Consider the following 21,940-nt stretch of genomic DNA (forward strand, 5'->3'; position numbering starts at 1 on the left):
ATACTGTAGTATTTATTAAAGCTGAATCTGCTAAAACATACTTTATACCGTCTTTCATCAAGCGCTACTGGAACAATGCGGCAGATGTCATCCGGAACCACAATAAACAGGTCGAAAGGAAACCTCAGAGTGCATTACGATAGGTTGGACATTTCCTCAGAATGCCGAATGAGTTGGAACCTAGGGGCAGATCACTGGTGATGCATTTTTAAAAATCAGCGAAATTAAATGCATTTATTTCCATCAAAATAGAAATTCATAATCTATTTTGCGTTGCGTGCAATGTTTTTGCGTTGCGTGCAATGTTTTTGCGTTGCGTGTAAGACGTCAAAACCCTGCAGAAAAACAAGCCCTACATTTAACAAAACGTCGAATAAAGTGGATCAGCATAGGACGTTTGTTAAACAAACTTTTCTGCGGGCAGTGCAAAGCTGATGCAAAAATGGAAACTAAATGCATTCTTTTCAATTTGATGCAAATTTGTTATACATTCTTAGAGTGATCTGCCCCTAGGTTGGAACATACAGACAAATGAGGGAGCCTTTCGGAAAAAAATATTAATTTATTTTAGGTTTTTTTCTTTTATTTGTTTTTTTGTGTATTTATTTCTCGATTTTTTCATGTTCATTGTTTTCATCTCTGATACAATTCCGCGATCTGTTGTGACAGAATGTTTATGCGCTAATACAAACGTTTTATTATTTGCATCACCTGATCACGAGTTTTGCTTTTGTTTTTCAACAACAACAACAATTAGAGTGGTAAATATAGCACTGTTACACGATTCTGCTTTGTTTTTTTATGCACCTATTTATCAACTATACTTAGTTCTCATCATGGGTTATTATTTTTAACCTTTTGTTGCTCGGTTTTATGCACATAAGTTTAGTAGTACAGTAATAAAACGAACTAGTTTAGTACGTTTAACGTACGAAAAATAATAAAAATCATACGTTGATTGCTTTATCACTGCGGTAAAGTTTTTTTTTCTCTCGTAAGGGACCCATGAAAATTAAGACATGAATCCGTCCATAACTCCGCTTTTCAAAATAAGAAAAAAAATCTGTTCATTTTAAACTAAGTACCGAAGAAAAGGTTAGGTTTTTCGGTGTCATTGTTGGCTTGTTTGATTGTATTTAGCTCCATTTGCTATACAGTAGTTGGTCGAAGAACACGATGCCGACACAGGTACGAAGTAGTTTTCACACAACAAATTTCGTTTGATTAATCTAAATTTCCCCCGGTGAGAAAGATTTCAGGTAACAGTCCGATCGCCGTTGGTCTTTCAGACAGTGGCAGACTCCTCCGCCGATCACGGACCGATGAGCAACCGTTGACTTTTCCTCGCAGTGGGAAAAGTTCCTCCGCTTGCCCATAGATGGCACAGTTTCTCACGCGTAAAAAAATAAAATGGTGATCAAAGCAACAACAACAACTAAAAAGTGCGGGGGCAGACGGTACACGGGCGGGTTACAATCATCAGGGCAAATATTAAAAATCTCCGTTTTAGCTCGAGGATAAAATGGAACTAATATTTGCATTTAGTGAGATGATTGGTTGGCCCGTTGCAGGCTGCTGGTAACTGTCGGATCGTTGGTTTGGATTAATCCTACTTTACGCGTCTAGGTTTCGTTTTCAAATTTTGGTCAGGCTCTACAACAATCTAATATTTTAAGGCGCTGATTTCGATTAAGCTGTGAGTTTACCTTCGCTCTAAATAGTATACGTGTATATATTGTTTGTTTGTTTGTTTTTTGTTTGTAACATGCATTATAACCTATTACTGAAAATAGGAAGGCATTTATGTTTTGTTCTAGTCCATCTTAACGAGTGCGACTCGCTGCTAGTGTCGCATGTGGTCACGAGTGTATGGATCGAAGCAGGCGTTGTTGTTTCAAATAAGGCGAGAGCGACATCCGGCGGCAAAAGTGGGCGATAATGGATTGTCATATAATGCTGTGCTGCTGTCACAATCGGCCGCTTCCTGACTGTTATTTTGTTTTTTGACTAGCGTTTGTTTCTTCTTGTCCTGTTTTGCCTTTTCTCTTATTTTTTCGTGTATTTTGGCGATGACAATTTGAGAGTATAATTAATTGCTTTCAAATAGTGGGCTAAACCTGCAACAGCAGACCATCTATTCGGATTCTGGCGGATTATCGCTCGGTTTGTGTCTTGTTCGCATATTGTTATTGTGGGTGATTGTAAATAGTCTATTTTTACGGTTTTTACGGTTTTGTGTACATAAAGCGCAATAGCTTATACTTCCATCAACAGTACTCTAATCCTAAACCTCAAAGTCAAAAGTGTTAAATAAAGTTGATTGCATTTTGATTGGTCACTTTTTTGAAGGCTGCTGCGCGTTCTGTTCCCTAACTGTGTGCGGATCTCCGCGAACGGAAAAGAACAGACTTGGTCTGCCACAATCAAAGCAGGCTACGACGGCTAATGCGAAAGTATGGTTTTGCAGGTTATGTGCGTTGACTATCCGGCAATTTTCAGAAACAATCCGTTGTAAATACAAACGACTTTTAAATAACGGCAAATGTAGCTTTTCCGTTCGGGAGAACAGCGTCCTTGTCTGCCTTACTTATTAAGTTATAATTAGTGTTTTTTTTATAAAAAATACATTCATTCAACATATATTATTCTTAGATCAGATGATAATATACATTTTTTTGCTTGTGATTTTTGTTCCTCCTCGTTTTGGGAGGCGAGTAAGAGTAATGGTTAAGCGTTTTTAAATTAATTATAATTATCGTCATCATGAATTAGTTTGGTGAACCGTTTACGCGGAAGAGGTTAGAACTTTTGATTGATTGCAAAACTGCACCATTTTCTGATGAACGAACGAGATGGCTAGGTACCTATATGTATGTATGTATATATATAAATTATGAAAAGGAAGCGTTGTGGAACACGACACTGGTGCCCAATGGCGATGAAATTATTAGGTATTGGCTTCGTCTCAAATTCGCCGATGGACAATCAACAACAAAAACCAACAACAAAACAACAGCAAACTGACGGAAAACAGAAAAAAACGGAAACACAGAACGTGTTCAAATTTTGGAGGTGTGCGCACATCTTTTGGCGTGGCCTGCTGTGTGTCCATCAACGAAGTAGGCAGCGAATATCACATTATGCTGAAGTTTTTAAAATACACAGCGAGATGAGAAAGAGAAAGAATGGGACGCAGTGACTGGTTGGACAAAACGAATGAAATGAGATGATTATTAACTTATGATCGAATAAGGAATGCATCCGTTTTTTTTATAAAGAGAAACTTTTTTTTTCCTGCTGGTTGGCATACAACATGTAAGTATATATTACTGTATAAAACAAGTTAAAATAGTTTCTTCTTTCTCTTTCCCATGCATTCACACATACACACAGTCGGACAGACAAACTCGCGAATTAAGTTAAGATTTCGAGCGAGCGTGAGAGAGAGATACTCATTCATATACAAATGCATCCAAACGATCAGTAAAACTCGAAAAACATTCCACGGAAATCGATTAGGTCCGCTGGCGTCTGATGACTGTCCGAAAAAATAATATTTTGCATTTTTGCTTTCTACGATTTTTGAAGAAAATTTTTCAAAACAAAGAACATTTTTGCGTGACCTACAATCACTGATTGCAATGCTCTTTCGATAAAAATATGTTCCAATCGGTAGTACTAATTACACACGTTCGACAGATAGTATTTGAAAAGATTGAATATGAAAAAATATGAAAAGGTTGAACATGAAAGAATTGAAAACCCATCTTTTAAAAAGATTGCCGTTTTTGCTTGAAAAACAATAAACTTCAACCGAAACACCAAATTTCAATCACAAAAGGTGAAAAAGATATACTGTTGAGCTTGGTGAAAAAGTATCTTGTTCGGCAACAAATCTGTAGCTGTGGACTGAAAAGCTAAGTCTTGACAGAATCTCGTAACATATTAAAAGATATTTTTTGCAAAGAAGAGATGGGGAAAGATAGCTGCTTGTTTTAAGTAAAGTAAATGTTATATTTTTTTCTAGCATGACGGCTAATTATTCGTGCTCGAACTCGAGAAAACATTTCAGTTCGAATTCTCTGTTTTGGATTACGAACAAATTGATATGTATAACATTATTTATGTCAAATTTTCCAACATATCGATTGGTGAGGGTTGAATCCAGCGCCATGCAAGGAAATTTTTCATTAAGTCCCAAATATATGCATTTTTAGATAATCCATACAAGGAGCCATCTATGACGGTGCAGGCGGTGGTTGAGTGATCAGTGTGAACGCTTCTCATCATACTAGATAAAGGTCGTCGAGGTTTTTGAGGTGAAAAATCTCTGATTGTGTCTTCTTCGGAAGTGCTGACGGAAAAAATATGAAAATAAAGGCCCATGTATCGTGACTGCACTTAAGGCTAGCAATTAAAATCTAACAGAGGTCCTTACACTATCAATACTATTGTTAATAGTTGAAATTATTGGTAGCTTTACGCAAAAAAAAAGATCAACAAAGCAACCAAAATTTACACATTAAGTTTTAATAACTGGGTTTATTGGGCCATTAAACAGTAAATCAGTTGGTAGTCTACCGAGTAAAACAATTTTGCTACCGTACTTCCCGCAAAATACTAAACATTGCGATTCGATTATTATAATCTACCGCATTCCGCTAAAATAAACAAAAATTATATGGGCAACTAAATTCAAAGTACCTTCTTACTGCACCGTCTGAACGAGCATCTACATGCTTCTCGTTTGACTAACGAGCGATGAATGAAAGACAAAAATACATGGGGGACTTCTACAACTCTCGATTAGGTCTGAGCTATCTTCTTTATTTACGGTGTGTCTGAAATAGATTGGGTAGTTTCGGGTTTTCCACGTCGCTTTCGAAAGATTTTCTGAAAATCAGATTTTGCGATGTTTATAGTAATCACACTCCATATCGCAAGCTTATAAAAATTGGTGAAATTTTTTTGACCGCATAATGTAAACAGAGTGTCATTTCATTCAGTACAATGGAAATCCTGTCCAAGGCCTGTTTTATCCGATATTTTGAAAAGAGGCCCCTGTATTGAAAGGTTCGTCGTAGTCACTACAAAAGGTAAATGCTTTAGGAGAAGGAAAGGAAAGGGTATGATAAAATCCACACTTATCCACGGTGGCAGGACGGTGTCAGTACCGAGGCTCGATATTGTAGGTCATTAGATATTTGTGGATTGATGGTCCGAAAACGGCTGTTGTACTCGATCTTTTGCGAAATCAGAATAAAATTGCTTTCTTTGGTGATGTTAAGAGCTTTCTGTTAAAATTATCAGTTCTAATATTCACCAGTTCAAAACGCGTTGTCTTCTAAAACTTTCCCGTGCAATTATGTACACAGCCGCATGATAAATGAAGGATGAGACACGGCCTTTGACGTTGCTTTTATTTTGCGTTCCACATCAAAATGACAACATTTTCAACGCTTTTTATTACCCAATGAGTTAAATGTAGACATTCCTTCTGCAGTCGTTCAGGGTACCAATTTAGCACAGGGTTCAAAATTACAAACTTAACTCACATTCACGATAGAATTTTGTTTGCCAGCATGCAATGCTCACCACTTCTCTGTGCCGTTCAAATTTTGCTATAAGTTTGGTTTGTTATTGCGTTTGTGAATGATTTTTTTTAGTGTAGAATTTCACTTTCCCGGTTAACTACAAAAATCGACAAAGCACCAGCCACTCTCGCTGTGGTGCATAAGCCAAACAAGCATTGCTCTTCACAGCTAGCAGCCAAAGAAAGTGAATCGGGCAGCTTAATTGCATCGTCGTGAATGTACACTTCCAGAAAGCCTTGTGCGGAGTCCCCACAGTCGTTAATGAGGTTCGAACAGTGGAATAATTAGTAATTGCTGAGTAGTAGTCAACGATTACACAGGGAGAGCTTAATTGTTGTTGTCTCGGCTGTTCGGAAAATACCACCCGTCTTCGGCTAAGCGGCAGTAGGTAACAGCGAGGTGATTTGATTTATTTATTAAATAAATGAAAGTTGAGTTTTTCCAACTCAATTGAACGATTTAGTGGTAATGTATGGTAAAGCTGTATTATCGTGCAACATGAGACCATACTATGCCGTCATCTGAGTCAAAAATAACCGAAGATCTGCTTTGACTACTGAAAATGAACCTGATGTGACCCGTACTCTCTCTAGTCTAGTCTACACATACACAGCCAATACATGTAGGGATCCTGGAAAATTACAGACGTAGCATATGACACAAACATTAAAGCGACCAGGCCAACTATGCAGTGTACAAAGTGAAGATGCTTCAAAATTATACGGCAATTAATTTATTCATTTAATGAAGAATTTAATCAAGGAATTATTTCAAACATTGAATAAGGAAGAAACGTGGACAACCGTACCGACCGTTTCAATTTGATGTGGATTTGATAAACCGTTGGAAGCGACTTTCTAAGAGGGTAATGTCACTCCTTTGGTCCTAAGTTCCTGGTATGGGACAGAAGTATTTGGCCCTGCCCTGGCCAATGAGCCAAGGTTGTAGCGCTTTTACTCGCTCATGAACCTGATGCGACCAGTGCTGAATAAAAAACTATTCATTCAATAATCAATGTTATTCATTCACTTGAATACCGTACAATAATATTCATTTCATTAATTTTCTTACACAGCAAAAAAAATCGTGTAACTTTACATCAAAAGAGTCACAAAATTTAATTTTACATATCAGAACATGTAAAATACTTGCATCAGACAGAAAAATACGTCGCTACATTGTCTACGTTAAATGTAATTTTCATTTTTTCTAAGAGTGTAGTAAATATTTTCAAATATTGGTAACGCATATAAAATAATATTTACCATCGCTTACATTGTACCAGGGCATACTTTGATGCGTTCGATTCATTGCTTCGTGTATTAATCGAACACAACACCTGCATTGAAAGAACGGACAGTTTGTTCGTTTGACGTTTATACTTGCATTACTGAATGTTGAAAATGAATGCGATACATTTTTATTCAATGAATTTGAATATTTGTAACTCTGATACAGAGCTCTGATATAGAGCTCCTATCCCTTAACGGGTGTTCAATAAAAAGTGAGAATGATTTCAATACCTTTCTGTAATTAAAGTAAAGAGCGTATATTTTTTTCTCTAAGAGAATTGCTCTCTGGACTCCCTACACGCTCATTCAATACTACTCAAAATTTGAGTTCAGAACACTCAATTTCAAAAATAGGAGCAATATGTTGTAACCCGTCAGGGTAACAATTTAGCACTGGGTGGAAATATACCTATTTGTGCGTACTCTCTCCGTAGAGTGTATTGTTTACGTTAGTTATGCTCACCACTGTTCCATATGATCGTTCGCTTTTTACGTTAAATTTTGTTTATATTTTTTTGTGTGAACGTATTTGTTAGATCAGATAGGTGTAGTAATTTTTGTTAAACATTTGTATATACGTAACATAGGGTTTAGTTAGGCCACCGCTCTCCTCTTGCTGAAATAAGTGTGCTGGTTATGCTACACATAGCGATGACAGCTATGCGGTGGAACGATTTTTTTGGTGTTGGTGTTTGTTTTGTCGTGTCGTGAGGAAGGCGGCCATCGAGTTTTTAGATAGTGACGGACCACGGCATCGATCAGTCGCCCGATTAGTTTTGTTTGTTTTCGGGACAGTTTCCCGCCACTATAACCAGTACGGTTTAGTGCGCGTGTGCGACGGTGAAAATCCTTTCGGAAAGTGCCGACCCGTGGTTCGTGTACTAGCGGTGTTGGTTCGCCGAAGTGGGACAGCTAACAGTTAAGGAGCATTTTCGCTTCCCCGGCTAAAACCCAAGGAACCAAACACCGACCGTTCTCGCTATAGAGGATAAGTCAAACGAGCCTAGCTCTCCACTATAGCTAAAAGCCAAGGAGAACGAAGCAGGGTAGAAAAAGGTTCCCCCTGGGAAGTGCACTGCGGTGATTTCCGGGATCGTTTACGGCGAGTAGACGATCCGGTGATTTATCACTGCCGTCGCTAGGGAGATTCAAACAAAGGAGCCAAGCTCACCTCCCTAGCTAAAAGACAAGGACTGCTGCCGGAGCAGCCAACGAAGATACGACCGAAGGAGAACGCGGCCGTTGTTGACCCGGCCGGTCGGAAGATACCGCGCGTCGCCAGCAGCAGCCGATTAATTATCAGCGTGTATAGCAGTGCAGGGAGAGTGAACGAAGCAAATAAAAGTTGGTAAATTTAGTTTATTTGTTTACTTTTTGTTGTGAAACGAGAATCCGAAATTCTGTAGAAGCACCTAGGCCGCCCTGAAAAGAAGGGTACGCCGGGCAAAGAAGAACCCGACTAGTGGGCAAACCCCTACTTACAATGTCAAAAAATGAGTTTTTATTTGAGTAGAATTAACTCAACTGGTGAGTAACCATTCAATTTTCGAAATTCGGAGTGAAAAAAGCACTTATCTACAAGAAAAAGTCAATGAACTTCGACGTTGATTAAAACTTGGATAAAAGACAAAGTCGCGGACATAGCAGTTGTAGAGTCGATTCGGATCATTCACAAAATTAAAAGGTAAGTTTATCTGAATTTTGCTCCTATTCAAATCAATTATCATTTCTTGTCTTTTGTAGTTTCTGCCATTACTACGAGGCGCTGATTTACATGAAATAGGAGGAGAAACGTTCTCGGATTACATTTTCAGACATCATTAGCGCCTGGAAGAAAATGATATTTGAAGTGCCGGTGAGATTCTTTTTTTGCTATATTAAAAATACGGATTGATTATTTTTCGCATTTGCTTTTTGAGTAAAATCTACTCAAACTTAACTTTTTCACCCCAAACTTAAAACTGAGTAAACGAAGCAAACTCATTTTTTTACTACGTGCACTTTTTCTGAAATTGAGTTTTGATGAATGAGCGTGTAGGAATGGGCGGCAAGTTTCTTTTCGCTCGGGTGCTGTCAGTTCAATCGAAGATGGCATTGAAACAGCAAGCACTCTGCGAGCGTGTTGTACGGTTTTATGAAACGCATGACCATCGTGAAAAGTGGGTAGACCACTTTCGAGACGAAAATGTGCCCGTGATTACAATTTACCCGATCCTGGCATCCCTGAGCGGAAAGCGGAAGGCCAGTAGCGGTCGTCCGGCGAAGATAATGACTTAGAAGAAGATGGAGGCGTGGAAAAACTGTTTGACAACAAGGACGGAACGAGCTTGCGTGATGGAGGACATCATCTGTCGGAAGAAGACTCGGTCCCCCGAGTACACGGACAAGCAGATAGCGATCGTGAAATCGCAGTGCCGGTGGATGACGAAGAACTACCGCGGGACGTCGTTCGTGCTGGATGACGAAAGTTACTTTCCGCTCTCAAAGACTCACATTCCAGGAAATGACAGCTACTATTTCAGCGACAAGTCGGCCATACCCCCCGAAGTAAAATATAAGTTTAAGCAGAAATTTGGAAAAAAAAAGTTATGCTGTACATCGCTATATCGGACAGAGGGATTTCAAAGCCGTGGTTCAAGCCGAGCGGACTGGTCATCAATCAACAAATGTACCAGGAGGAGTGTCTTCACAAAATTCTTCTGCCGTTCTTAAAAGAGCATCATGCGGATGGGAAGTACGTCTCCTAGTTGGACAAAGCGTCTTCCTATTACGCTGGAGTATCTTGAGCAGAAAAAGATACCGTACGTGCCGAAAGAAAGGAACTCGACATACTTGCCCCAGTGCCGTCCTATTGAGGATTTTTTCGGCTCTCTCAGTGCCCTAGTCTACAAAAATAATTCGCGGGCCAAGACTACGAAGCAGTTGACCATCAGGATCCAGAATTGTATGCGGAAGATGGACATTTTTTTATTGAAGAATAAAAATTGTTTTTAATAAAAAAAATACTGAATTCGTTGATATTTTTTATGTATTTTAACTGACTGAAAAAATTCTCATTTTTTAGGACTGGTGGTATCCAACGGGGAAAAACGATCGGAAATGGTGAGTGAAGCTAAGCAATCATGTGAAAAAAATTCCCCATCCAGAGGCGAGACTCGAACTCGCAACCTTTGAGACTCCGGCCCAATGCACTAACCCTTATGCTATCCCTGGGTATGGCGACATCCCAGAAAGAACATATGATTATCCCACTGGCGACGGTGGTCGTACCCTGCCTGCAAAGCGAGGAATCTATGAAAGTCTCCATTCACGTTTCCAGTTTATCCAGTACCCATGCTGTTTGAAAACGTCCAATACATTATCCAGCGGTCTTCAGATGGACGCTATCTACACTATCAAAGGTACAAAGAGTGGCTTGTCTATCATTCCCAGGGGCAGTATTTAACTTAGCATAATTTAATGTACTCCTTCAAACCTTTTGAAGGCATCACGTATTCCCCTTCGAATGCATATTGGTATTTACCGGTAGATTTATGGAACCTTAAAGTTCTAGATGTGGGTGAATGGAGAACAGTGAATCTAGTTATGATCGGTTAGCTAAACTAGGCTCGATGGCGAATCTAATACATGTTGTATTGAATTATATACATTTAGATCACAATCAGATGTTGCTTCAAGCTGCTCTCAACCCATATTCGGCAGCTTTCGCGACACCACCCACGTTACGGTTTGGTAAAGCCAAACTGGTGTATCGATGACTTGGTGCCAACACTTCAATGACCTATCACCTCGTACTCAATCAAGCCAGTTTATAAAATATCCATAGAGGAAGACTAAAGGATCCCTCGCTTTACGCAAACTCGAACTAAATGTAATCATCGACTCATTAACAGACCATTGCTCTCTCAGAGCTTATTTTGGGAAATTAAGAAAGGCTTGCTATAGGATTCCCAGATTCTGAAGAGATCAGAGAGATTTCTTCAAGCAAAATATTAAGGTTAGGTGCTTCAATTTGACGGATCATTAAGCATTGTCCAATGCGCATCTAGGGAATGCACAATAATTCTATGTCAGGACACCTTACCTTACCTTACATTAGCTGTATGAGTACCAGAAGCCAGATGTTTCCAAGTTACGGTCGTTTGGAACTATGATTTTCGTACACGTTCCGTAGAAAAGCAGGAGATAACTAAATCTTAAAGCTTTAGAGGGGGTTGCCGTAAAGCAGTCAAGGGTCTCATATATTTCAGAACTCGCATGCGTATTTTGAATATCAAATTTCTTAAGAATGCATTCAAAATCGAGAACTGGTGTCATCCAGAAAAAGAAAATTATCTCAAAATACTTGCATCTCTGTCAATAGCAGTCCTGCTCGAACGATGGCATTGGCAGTTATCGTGTTCGATTCTAGTGACACTGACAGATAAATTTTAACCAATCGATTGAGATACCGAGTCTTTATAGAGAGTTATAGGGGCTTTACTATCCATGTAAATTGTAAACAATTAACCATTCGGTGCACGGCCCTTTAATAATTATGACTGACAGTTTTCTTTCTACTTCTGCCAAAATCAGACGTACAATCGAACCAAGTGAACGACAACTAGCAACCTCTCGATCTAGTGTGCACTGTCTCGAGAACAAAGGAAACATTTAATCATCATGAGTCAAGTTGACTCCAACCCAACGCTGTTGTCGTTGACTTCTGTTCAATATGATCGAGTTTTCGTGAAGTGGAATACCTGCTGAAGGTGAAGATGCAGCTTAGGCTTAAGAAGGTTATCTGTCTTCAGTATCATCTACGCAATGCGGTATTGATATCGTTCAACACGTTTGCCCAAGCCGAATGTTTCCTTTTGCAGAACAACTTGAAGTACGTGGCTAACAGTGATACATTTGGAATTAAGATTCCCGTGTATATAGAAAAAGACTATATGGATGTAAAGCTACATGACCTATCACCACGTACCCCTCCTGATCTAATTGCAGAATACATGCCGCGATATGGTGAAGTAGAATCCGTTAAACCTGATATGTGGAGGAAATGATTCCTGGGTACACCTAACGGTGTTCATGTGGTGAGGCTGCGGATCGAAAGACCTACACACTTAATTTTGTTTTTTTTTCGCAACTTTTGCCGAGTTTTACACAGCCGAGTATTAAGCTAGCAAAGCTTTTACCGAGATTTCAGTAGATGTGACGTCTGTTTTGCTGAAACTCAGAAAACATAACCACAAAGTAAAGCCACATTATTGAACTATCAGTTGAAAAATTTTACTAACTGTTCAGCTTTGCGGAAATTACTGAACGGAATTTTGACACTTCGTTTATATTTTTCGTTTATACGAAGCAACTATTAATCAAACTACGTTATGCGCCCATTAGCGGCAATCTCTTATATGCAAATTTTAGTAATCAGATAGTGCACCACGGACAACCTTGCGGGGAAGATACAAAGGAGAATGCATCCCTACCGATTGTCAACGCATCCACGGCAAACCAACCCAGAACAGAGTTTTCAATACCAACCCACACTACTTCTACAGTAAACGGCAAGTCACGGTGTATAGCCTAGAACAAAGTTTCATTAGCCTACCGATCGCCAGCATCTTAGTTTAACCCGCCTAGTCGTTCACTGGGAATACCTGAACCGCAAACGGTTGCCAAATTTGTGGCAGCTGTTCAGTCCATATTGACAAATGACAAAGGCAGCATCCAGCACCCCAAAAACAACTGTAAGCAACATCGGCGAAGAAGTTAATAATAATTTGGTTTGGTCACCCGCAAGCACCAAGACGACCAAGACACTTTTAAAGATGATGATCTTGATGTGAAGGACAGGAGAGAATTAAATAATCCCCATGACGCAGTAGGCGAGCCGCGAAAGAAGATCTCCGCTCGTAATAAAAGGTTGCGCGCTCGAAATCCATCGGATAATCATTTTTTTAACATGTAAACACATGAAACACTCACGGCTCCGTTAAGCTACCGCTATGAGCCGTGTCAAATAAACGAAATATAAAAAAATATGACTGACATACGGAACGTGCTCTAGAGGCTGCCAAGAGAGTGGCAGCGAAATACCGAGCTGGAGCTAATGCTGACATTTGGATGTGAGAAACCTGTCAATTTGCTTTTGGCTTCTACTCTGACACCATTTCTTGTTTTAGTTGAAAGGCAAATTTCTCTCATCTCGCATCCGAGTGCCAGTTCGAGCATCTCGCCGCCACGCTATATAGTTACTATATTCATAGTTAGGCGGAGACACTGAGCGGAGCCAGTTGCACATGTCAAATGCCGGAGCCAATCGAGCATGACATGTTCTATTCGGATGTATATGGAAAAGGTATTGTGATAATGGTAATAATTGTTTTACACTATCCTTGTGCTATCGAGAGTAGATAAACGAAAATAAACAATATTTTTCCTGTAACAATTCGCACAAGTATGAAACCATATCATATCTTCGAATTTGTTTTGCTATTCGTACACGTAAAGTTCTTACTGACGACGTCAACAAACTGTTACGCTAGAGCTTGAACATTTGCATGGGATGCCAGTGGTTTCTTCCTGAAATAAGAGCTGCCAGTTTTGCGGCTTTTGTGTCCGCCTAACTATGCGTATAGTAACTATACACGCTGTTTGTAGCCTGAGACGTTATTTGACAAAAGCAGTGTCAACAAATTGACTAAGGGCCGCTTAAATTTTAAACCAGCTTTAATGCACCGGTAAAACTGGTTTAAATGTGTAACAAGTGGTTTAGTTTCGCCCAAGACTGTTGAGATTTTTGCGTTTCGAAATTTGTGTGCACGGAAAAATAAACCAACCCACAGAATAAGTTCTTTTAACCTAAATTTCGATAGTTTTGCGTCGCTTTCGCACTTATTAGTGTTGCCAAAAATAAAGAGAGAGAGAGAGAGAGAGAGAGAGAGAGAGAGAGAGAGAGAGAGAGAGAGAGAGAGATTCGACTCAGTCCGGGTCTTCCATGGAATAAGGTACTTTTGAGTTGTTTGAAGTTTACTCAAAATTAGGTAGATTCAACTTAAATTTAAGTATATTTAACTCAATGTTGAGTATAAAAAATCTCTCAATGAGTTGTGAGTTTTGCCGTGGTTAAAGGGAAACTACCTTCAACACGGTTTACCTAATTTTACCTTATTCCACGATACCCCGAAATTGAGTCAAACGAGATCAACTTTTGGTAGTTTTTCGTATCCGTGTAGATATATGTGTAGTTAGTGTCAAGAAAATAAATGTAAGATCTTACGGTAAGCAGCCCACTCAACACCCACGTAGCACGCAGCCATCCACAACATGCAATAGTTTCCACCACCCACCACTGGTAGCGCATATCGAACGAAGTAGGCGGTCATGGAGGGTAGCGATAACCACGCAGCTATAGAGGCAGAATGGGGCGGAATATTTGGACGACTGAGACGTCAACGGTCGAGGTTCGAGGTCGACCAGGACTAAGAACGCCATTAGTCTGGTAACCACCTAACAAAGCGACACGAAAGTTTTGGAAAGTCACTAGCAAACTTCTAGAAAGTGCGTGCCTGCGAGCTACGAGCAACGGTTATGACGAAGAGTCACAGTAGCAGAAGAGGCCCCGAATCAACAGCAGCTGTAGTGCCAGCATCGGCACCCGAGGTAGGCTTAGTCTAAGGAAGTGGGAAAAGTGCGCAACCAGTGTAAGAGTAAAAGTGACATCGATATCCGGAAATAAAGTGGGTTTTACTTTAAGGTTAAACAAGTGTCTTCTTGGCAATAGTTCGCGATCGCAAACCTTCCCTGAGAAGTGTAGAGGGGGTCTCATAAGTGCTGGGAGTAACGACCCCGCCAGTTACAAATGTTAAGCGAGGGTGAAGAAATCGGATGGCTATTGCACTTAGAATCAGGACAATTTATTAATTATGTAGCAACACCTCCAGTGGTAGGATTTGGAAGTCTGACACCGATTAGTTTGGAGAATACACGTGTGTTTCGTGGCGATACTTTAGTTAAAAGTTGTGCAAGATGGAAGACAAAAACCAAGTAAAAGTTGTATCTGACTACAGCACAAGTTTACCAGCAAATTCAAGCTTTTTTATTTACCAATTAATTTGTACAGAAACTGATGACATGGCAAGAAATTTGCAGCTACAGACTCCAAACTAAGTTTTCCATCTTCCCCTCGCCAAAAAAGTCAATGAACTCAAAGCTCTATAAGGCAGAGTATCTGTTGAAATGTATACTTTCTTTCCTTTAGGCTCACAAAGGCCCAATAAAGTTCTGGCTAGATGTGACAAGCTGCCACTACAGCCTGGAGGTGTTACAGTGGTGCCATGACAATAAAGTGGATTTCGTTCACAGGCTAGTGGCAAGTTGCTACTTGCTGGTGGCATTTCAAAACAACAGTTGTATTTCTTACACACATTGAAAAATTTACTTGTATTTACAGTGATTTGAGGAGAATTCCCTATAACATCGTAATTAAGGGCATGACCTTTAAAATAAGAATGCTTTGCAACTCTAGACAAAAGCTCAAGATAATCGTGTTTTAAAATCCAACGATCAATGCTGAACGACCTCCAACAGATCGTTCAGCAGGTGTCCATTTTTGGACCCACGTTGGAAGGTTAGGCGAAAAAATTTGTGACTATTTGGGTTTTTAAAAAATAACTTGTGTGTGAATAATACTTCGATGTATGAATAAATAAACGGACACCAACACGTTGAAAATGTTCGAAGCTTATGTATACTTGAAAGAAACACAGTGAACGTGCACCAATGCGTAAGAAGCTATAATGAGCGTGAAATAAACTTCAACAAACAGTCGAGACTCTGATCATGATAAGAGCTTGATGATGTGTGCATGTCAGCATCTCGTTATTACGATAGTTCCGAAGCCGTCGCCCGCTCATCGTTCGACTTGCAAAGGTGTGTGTGCATTGCGCAAGTAAGAACCATGATTGAGCGAGCGAGAGCAATATTCCGAACAATTACCTCAATGTGTGAATGTGTGTACATATCGACGATAGAAAAAAATGCAGCGTCCTTCGGCATTGACTTGAATACGTTTCGCGCGGATAGACGCTAGGGCGTAAGAAAGTATTCTTGAAGCTGCAAAACACAATTAAACTAAACTAGTTCGGATTCTCGTCTTGCATAGTTCCGAAGCAAAAAAATCGCTCTTCTGTTATAGCAGACCAGGCAATCCATTTTACGTGTGCCGTGTGCCGCTTTGTCTAGTTGCAAATGAAATATTCGATTCATACTACTTAGTGTGTGAAACGATAACAAACAATAAGTGATAATGCAAAGCCAGTTGATTCCCAATGTGGTCGAGCTGTGATGACTGTTGACTTTTCTAAATGTCCGGTAAGATCATCGATTCGTGAAGTGTAGCAATTGTTGAAGGTGAACTTGAAGCTCAACATAGCAGAAATTAATGCTGTGAAATTCCACCATCTGCGTCATGAGATACTGATTAGGTTCAAAAACATTAGTCAAGCAGAAACATTTGCTTCGTAGAACAACGTGAAACACGTCGTCGAATGTAATGACATCTTATACAGCATCCCAGCATATATAGACAATGATACTATGAAAGTAAAGCTACATGACCTGGCACCGCGTACAACTGTTGGCATTATCAAGAAACATATGCCAAAATACGGTGAAGGCGAAATCCCCTCCTACCTGACCATCAACTGCAAATCACAAGGTTATACATTCATTCAGCGAAAATGAGTCACGCACTCAGGGTAGATTCCTAGATTCCAGTTCTGTGATCAGCCGCTACACCAGGGAAAACCTTGCGCGGAGGCTGTTAAGGGAATTCCAGCTGTTACGACCAAGACCAGTACACAGTCGTCGTATGCTTAACCACAATCGGTTAATAAACCAACATCGGTTATCAACGCGCCATAACAAACACTAGCTCAACAACGATCGTGCCTACTATTAAGAACGGCGAAGTTACAACGATTATCCCAAATGCTTCCAAACTAACAAGCAACACCATCAAAAAAGAATCAGATGTCGATGGAGATCGATCTACAATAGCAATCCGTAAGCACAAGAAACGAATAAGAACATCCAATCGTGTGCAACATGAATGCAATGGTCTCTGAATGTCCGCTAGGTTTATGTCATTATTCAATAGCTCATTGGAAAATCAGTAGAGCTAACACCTACTACATCTCGAGATTATGTTATTTGCATAGGATGATTGAGGCGCATGCAGAATTTTTTTTGATAATTCCAAGGCCAGTGGGATGTACAAGGTTAAAACATACACACTACAAAAGATTTTTTTAGCATGAGGCGTCTGTTCTTTATAGTACTACGAAGTAAAACCCCGATTCAGAATCTCTGACATATTGTCAAGACCATCGGTAAGAAACTAAGTGAAGCTATAAAGAACCAAAGAGGATTTAAGTGGGAGTGGCATATAGCAACTTAGCGTGTGAGAAGCGATTAATTACCTAATACTTCATATAAATCAACGAATATAATTTAATAATGATTAACTTATCGAACAAGGCAATTTCAAAAATTCGTCGGTTTGACAAATAAATGCAATTACACATTTTGGTTTCCTATGTGATGATTTTGACCCTGAACCCATACCCGGTGTTTTTTAAATCCATTGAAACCCAATTCAGAAATCAACAATCAATTAAAATCACCATTAGATTCGTTTATGTTCAACCTTTTCACATTGTTTTGATATTAGACAAAAAATCTTTTCGTACTGATCAGTGTAGCGACTCTTTGTATATATTTAAGATGACAACAATCATCAAGCGACGAACCATCAATCATTTGCGCCAGCGGCCTCGTCGGGTCAGCTAAGCTGAATTGAATCGCGTAAGTTTCTTTTGCATCTTTTTCAAAAGTTTCTATATACCAAGCTATCTGCAAACAAAAGCCACTCACACACACACGCATTCACACATTCACAACGAGCAACAAAATTAAAACGAGTAAACGAATACGCGGTAACTTGCGAGAGTGGGTTGTGGAAACATATCGTTTACGAAAATGCAAAGCCTGCTACTACTATATACCTACATAATATGGCCTACTGTGAGTGAGCTGGCCAAACACCATCAAAAAACGAAGGAAAAAATCGGGAAAACATTTCAGAATGGCCGCTACTATCTATCTGCAGCTACTACCTATAGCGCAACGCAACGAGGTTTACAGCATCAACAGTGGTGACAAGGACGAAGGTCACGCCAGACAGCTCCCATTGATGTTGGCGTAGGACGTGATGCCACTGTCCAGATCGGTAAATTCGCCACCGTCGTGCTCGGGCAGGATCAGAAAATCGTTCGTTACGATAGCACCTCCCAGGGATGAATGCGACAAGAACTGGTGTGGGTTGTGGAGGGTTTGTTGGTGAGGCAGTAGCAGACCTAGATTCTGCTGTAGATGGCACTGTTGTTGTTGTTGATGTTGCTGCTGGTGGTGCTGTTGCTGCTGTTGAAGCTGCTGATGTTGCTGCGGCTGATTGGTTGTCAGCATGGCGTACTCCGACGGTTTAAGGATGGCGGTATCGAAGTTGGCACTGAACTCTAGCAGAGCGTTCGAAGCGTTGTCTTTGACGGCCAGTGAAGTTAGCTTGTCGCTGTCGTTGGTGTGATGGCCGTCCAGGGTATTACTGTCGTTGTTGTTGTTGTTAAACAGATCCATGGAATTTTCGAATAGGAACCGATCGGCTGACTGGATAGTCGTGTACGGACTGCTAGTGTCGATGAGTTCATTTTTCAGGATAAAGTCAGCGCTGGGTAGAGTAACCGGTGCGGGCGGTAGGGTTTCCGTGACGGTTGTTGTAGTGCTCACGGTAACCGTTCGCTTCACAGTGGCTCCCGATCGTTGTCGTGGTTTTGGTCCAGGTTTCGAGCGGGTTCGTTCTTGGCCGTTTGGAATGTATTCGGATTTCAGTGATTGGTTAGCGTAGCTGTTCACATCCATAACGTCGGTTGGTGTTCCATAGTTCACCTCGGTTGGGGAAAGCTTACAGTAGCCGGGAGGTAACGTGTTATCCTGCTTGGAGTATTCTCCCAACTCACTACCCGATTTGAGACATTCGGAATACTTGATTTCACCAGAATTATCCAAAAAGTTAAGGTCATTCAAAAACTTGCAATTGTTATTCGTTATGGTAGACAGGCTAGGAAGTGGTTGGTAACCTTTCTGGTGAACGCAGGTAGGACTGTGAGCTTGCAGCACTTCCATCAGCTTTCGTCGTTGATTCTCCAGCTCGCTAACCTGTGATTTCAGCTCCTTGTTCTGTGCGTCCAGTGTTTCCGATTCGTTGACCAAATTCACGGTGCGTTCGCGTTTCTTCATCCGGCACTTGGTGGCAGCAATTTTGTTGCGTTCCCGACGCCGACGGCGACGATCCTCGTCCTCCGGTGTCAACTGCAAGATAACATCGTCAATCATCTGCCACTTTTGGGCGGAGATAAAATCCCAACTTACCCCAGTGCGAGGACTGCCCGTTCGGCCGGTACCGCCCGTTGAGGAGCAACCACTGGTGGTCCGGTGATTTTCCACATCATCTTCGCTCGTTTGAAGGTCGGTATCGTGGCGCATTTTCTGCTTCGGGCCACCATTACTCCTTCTTCCTCTTTCACTTCCACCGCCACCACCCCCACAGCTAGACGATTCGTTGTCATCGCTGGAATCGCAACCGCTGTGTTTACGCTTACTCTGGATCAGCAGCTTCACACCGGCCTTGATCAGTTGCGAGCGGGTCTGAAAGGAATAGATCAGAGCAGACACAAAAAAATCTAGGTTAGTAATGCACTCAAACAACCTTTGGCAGGCTTCTAGATTAGGGTGGGGGCAGTTTAGGTAAAGCGGGGCGGCATTCATTCCTTGTTGAACGATTGCCACCCTCGGGGATCATATCTCAGCGCTAACTTTTTAAACAAACACACCACAACCGACTGCGTTGATGTAAATTGAAAGAAACGATCGACCAAATTTGCATAACACATAACTTTTGGGATCCCCTTGTTTCGCGCTGTGCGCTGCTTTGGGTTTCGGCGTGGCATTCGCTTTGCGTTTCTTTCGGCTCTCTCGCGAAGAATTGTTATTAATGAATACTAATAAAAATGAATAGGTTGTCCCTGTTGTGCATTTTTTGTTAGGTTCTTTTTGAACTCTCTGCCAAGATATTTGTGGTGCGTACAATGTTAAGAATTCGAGTGTCGTTTTTCGACGGGCTGCAATTTGCGCTTTTGGGTGGTTAGGCAATGATTAATTTTGCTACATCAAACAGAGAGTGGGCCGGGCTGCTTAACGAGATCTCGTGTTGAAATACACAACGGTTGGAGAGGGAAATTTTAAAATATTGTTCTGTTTATTACAGTTGTAGGCTGTAAACTATTATTAGAGAACAACACTTTCAAAAAAAAAAAAAAAACAAATAGAAATTATAATGAAGTTGTATTTCTTTTTATAAGGTTCTCAACACATTTCCAGTGTCGCAGCCAGAAATTTACTTTTAACATTCCTTAAATCATGTTTCAGATTTTCGCAAACGACTGGTAACGTTGAGTGCGTGAAACGGCTCAACAGAGAGACAGATTCAAGATTCGTTTACCGTATGGAAACATGCGATAATTAAGCAACATCAGCTGCACCGAACTATTATTCTCGTGGCATTTCTTCAAAATGGATTTTCGATATCTGTACTGCTCGCTCACTCAGTACATTACTATGTGGATAATGTGGACTTGACGTAACGTAACAAATCTCTACTCACCTAAAAGTTGTGACGAATACTGCTTGGCGTTATCACTGCTGAACTCCTCATGTATTTCTTAAAAACTACAAGGGGCAGCCCTATGGGGTTGCACGAACTGTTGGCGTAGGACTATACTACTTAACGAAAAATATTTATTTCCATAGTACATTTAGAGTCAGGTATGGGAAAAAATCATTCATTATTACATCAACAGCAATCATTCCAAGAAATATTTCACCCCTACAAACAAACATCTTGCATCATCCTGTGCGAGCAGCAACACAATCGTGAGCATGACCTGTCAATATAGTGAATGAACATAACAGTGGAAGATTAGTTCGATTTAGTTCATTCTCTCTCCGTTTCATCCTCTCAATCGCTCACAATGCGAAACGATGTTTGCCGATGAGTGAATCGGATCGGATTCTATATGTTCGATGCTGTTTTCGAATCATTCGTAGGATGCACTCATTCCTTGAATCGATTTGAACTCGTTTTAGAATCATTGTGCTAATAGCTAGGCTAACAGTAAGTTGATTGCGTAGCAGAAGTTTTTTTAGAAGATGAAGCGCTCAAAAACCCAAAAGACAGTGATTAAACAGGTAGTCCGGGAGCAGGACGGAAAGTTTAAATGTATTGCTGCTGCTAATTGTGCATATGAACAGGTTACTTTCAATTCCGGAAATTTTAAGCGACATGTACATGGCCAGCATCCGGCTGTATTCGAAAGAATGGGCTTATCATGGCCTGCAGTCGAAGGAACTGATTCAAAAACGGCCAGAAAAAAAGTTAAAAAGATGGTTGTAGAATCAGATAAACAATCAATAATCTTGGGTACTATACAACTGCTTACAACGAATAATATTCCTTTTAATTTTTTTGAAATGCCTGGATACAAAACTCTTCTTGGACCTCTATATGAAGCGGCAGATTTCAAAATGAATAGAAAAACTATTTCAGCATTAATCGAAAAAGGCTCAGAGCTGTCACGTGGCTGGATTAAGACCGAATTGTCCAAATCAATCATCAGTCTGAAAATTGACAGTGCCTCACGCGGAAATCGCCATATTTTTGCTATCAATGCTCAGCATTATTATTCGGGCGGGGTGGTAATTCGGAACCTTGGTAAGTTTGAGCCACTTTCACTATTTGAGAATTCTATCACATTACAGCAATATTGTGGACATTGATATTTGTATTGTTACTTGCAGCCGTTAAGGAAATGCACTGTCGTCAAACGAAGGATAACTTGAAGGATGTTATCATGCAGGTTTTAAATGAATACGGCGTTGACCTGAAGCAGGTTT

General features: G+C 40.4%; 1 protein-coding gene across 2 annotated transcripts in view; it reads right to left on the reverse strand.

Annotated features, from left to right (window-relative positions):
- Positions 1-604: 604 nt before the first annotated feature.
- Positions 605-21,940, reverse strand: part of LOC131685675 (activating transcription factor 3) — a 238,641-nt gene continuing 217,305 nt past the window's right edge. For both annotated transcript variants that reach the window (XM_058969554.1, XM_058969553.1), the window contains 2 exons: positions 19,361-19,636; positions 605-19,300 (listed from right to left, as the gene is read on the reverse strand). In XM_058969554.1, the coding sequence (XP_058825537.1) occupies positions 18,107-19,300; positions 19,361-19,636 (1,470 nt within the window). In that variant the 3' untranslated portion in view covers positions 605-18,106. The remainder of the gene's footprint in view (positions 19,301-19,360; positions 19,637-21,940) is intronic.

The sequence above is a fragment of the Topomyia yanbarensis genome, chromosome 2 (assembly GCF_030247195.1).
Source record: "Topomyia yanbarensis strain Yona2022 chromosome 2, ASM3024719v1, whole genome shotgun sequence".
NCBI lineage: Eukaryota > Metazoa > Arthropoda > Insecta > Diptera > Culicidae > Topomyia > Topomyia yanbarensis.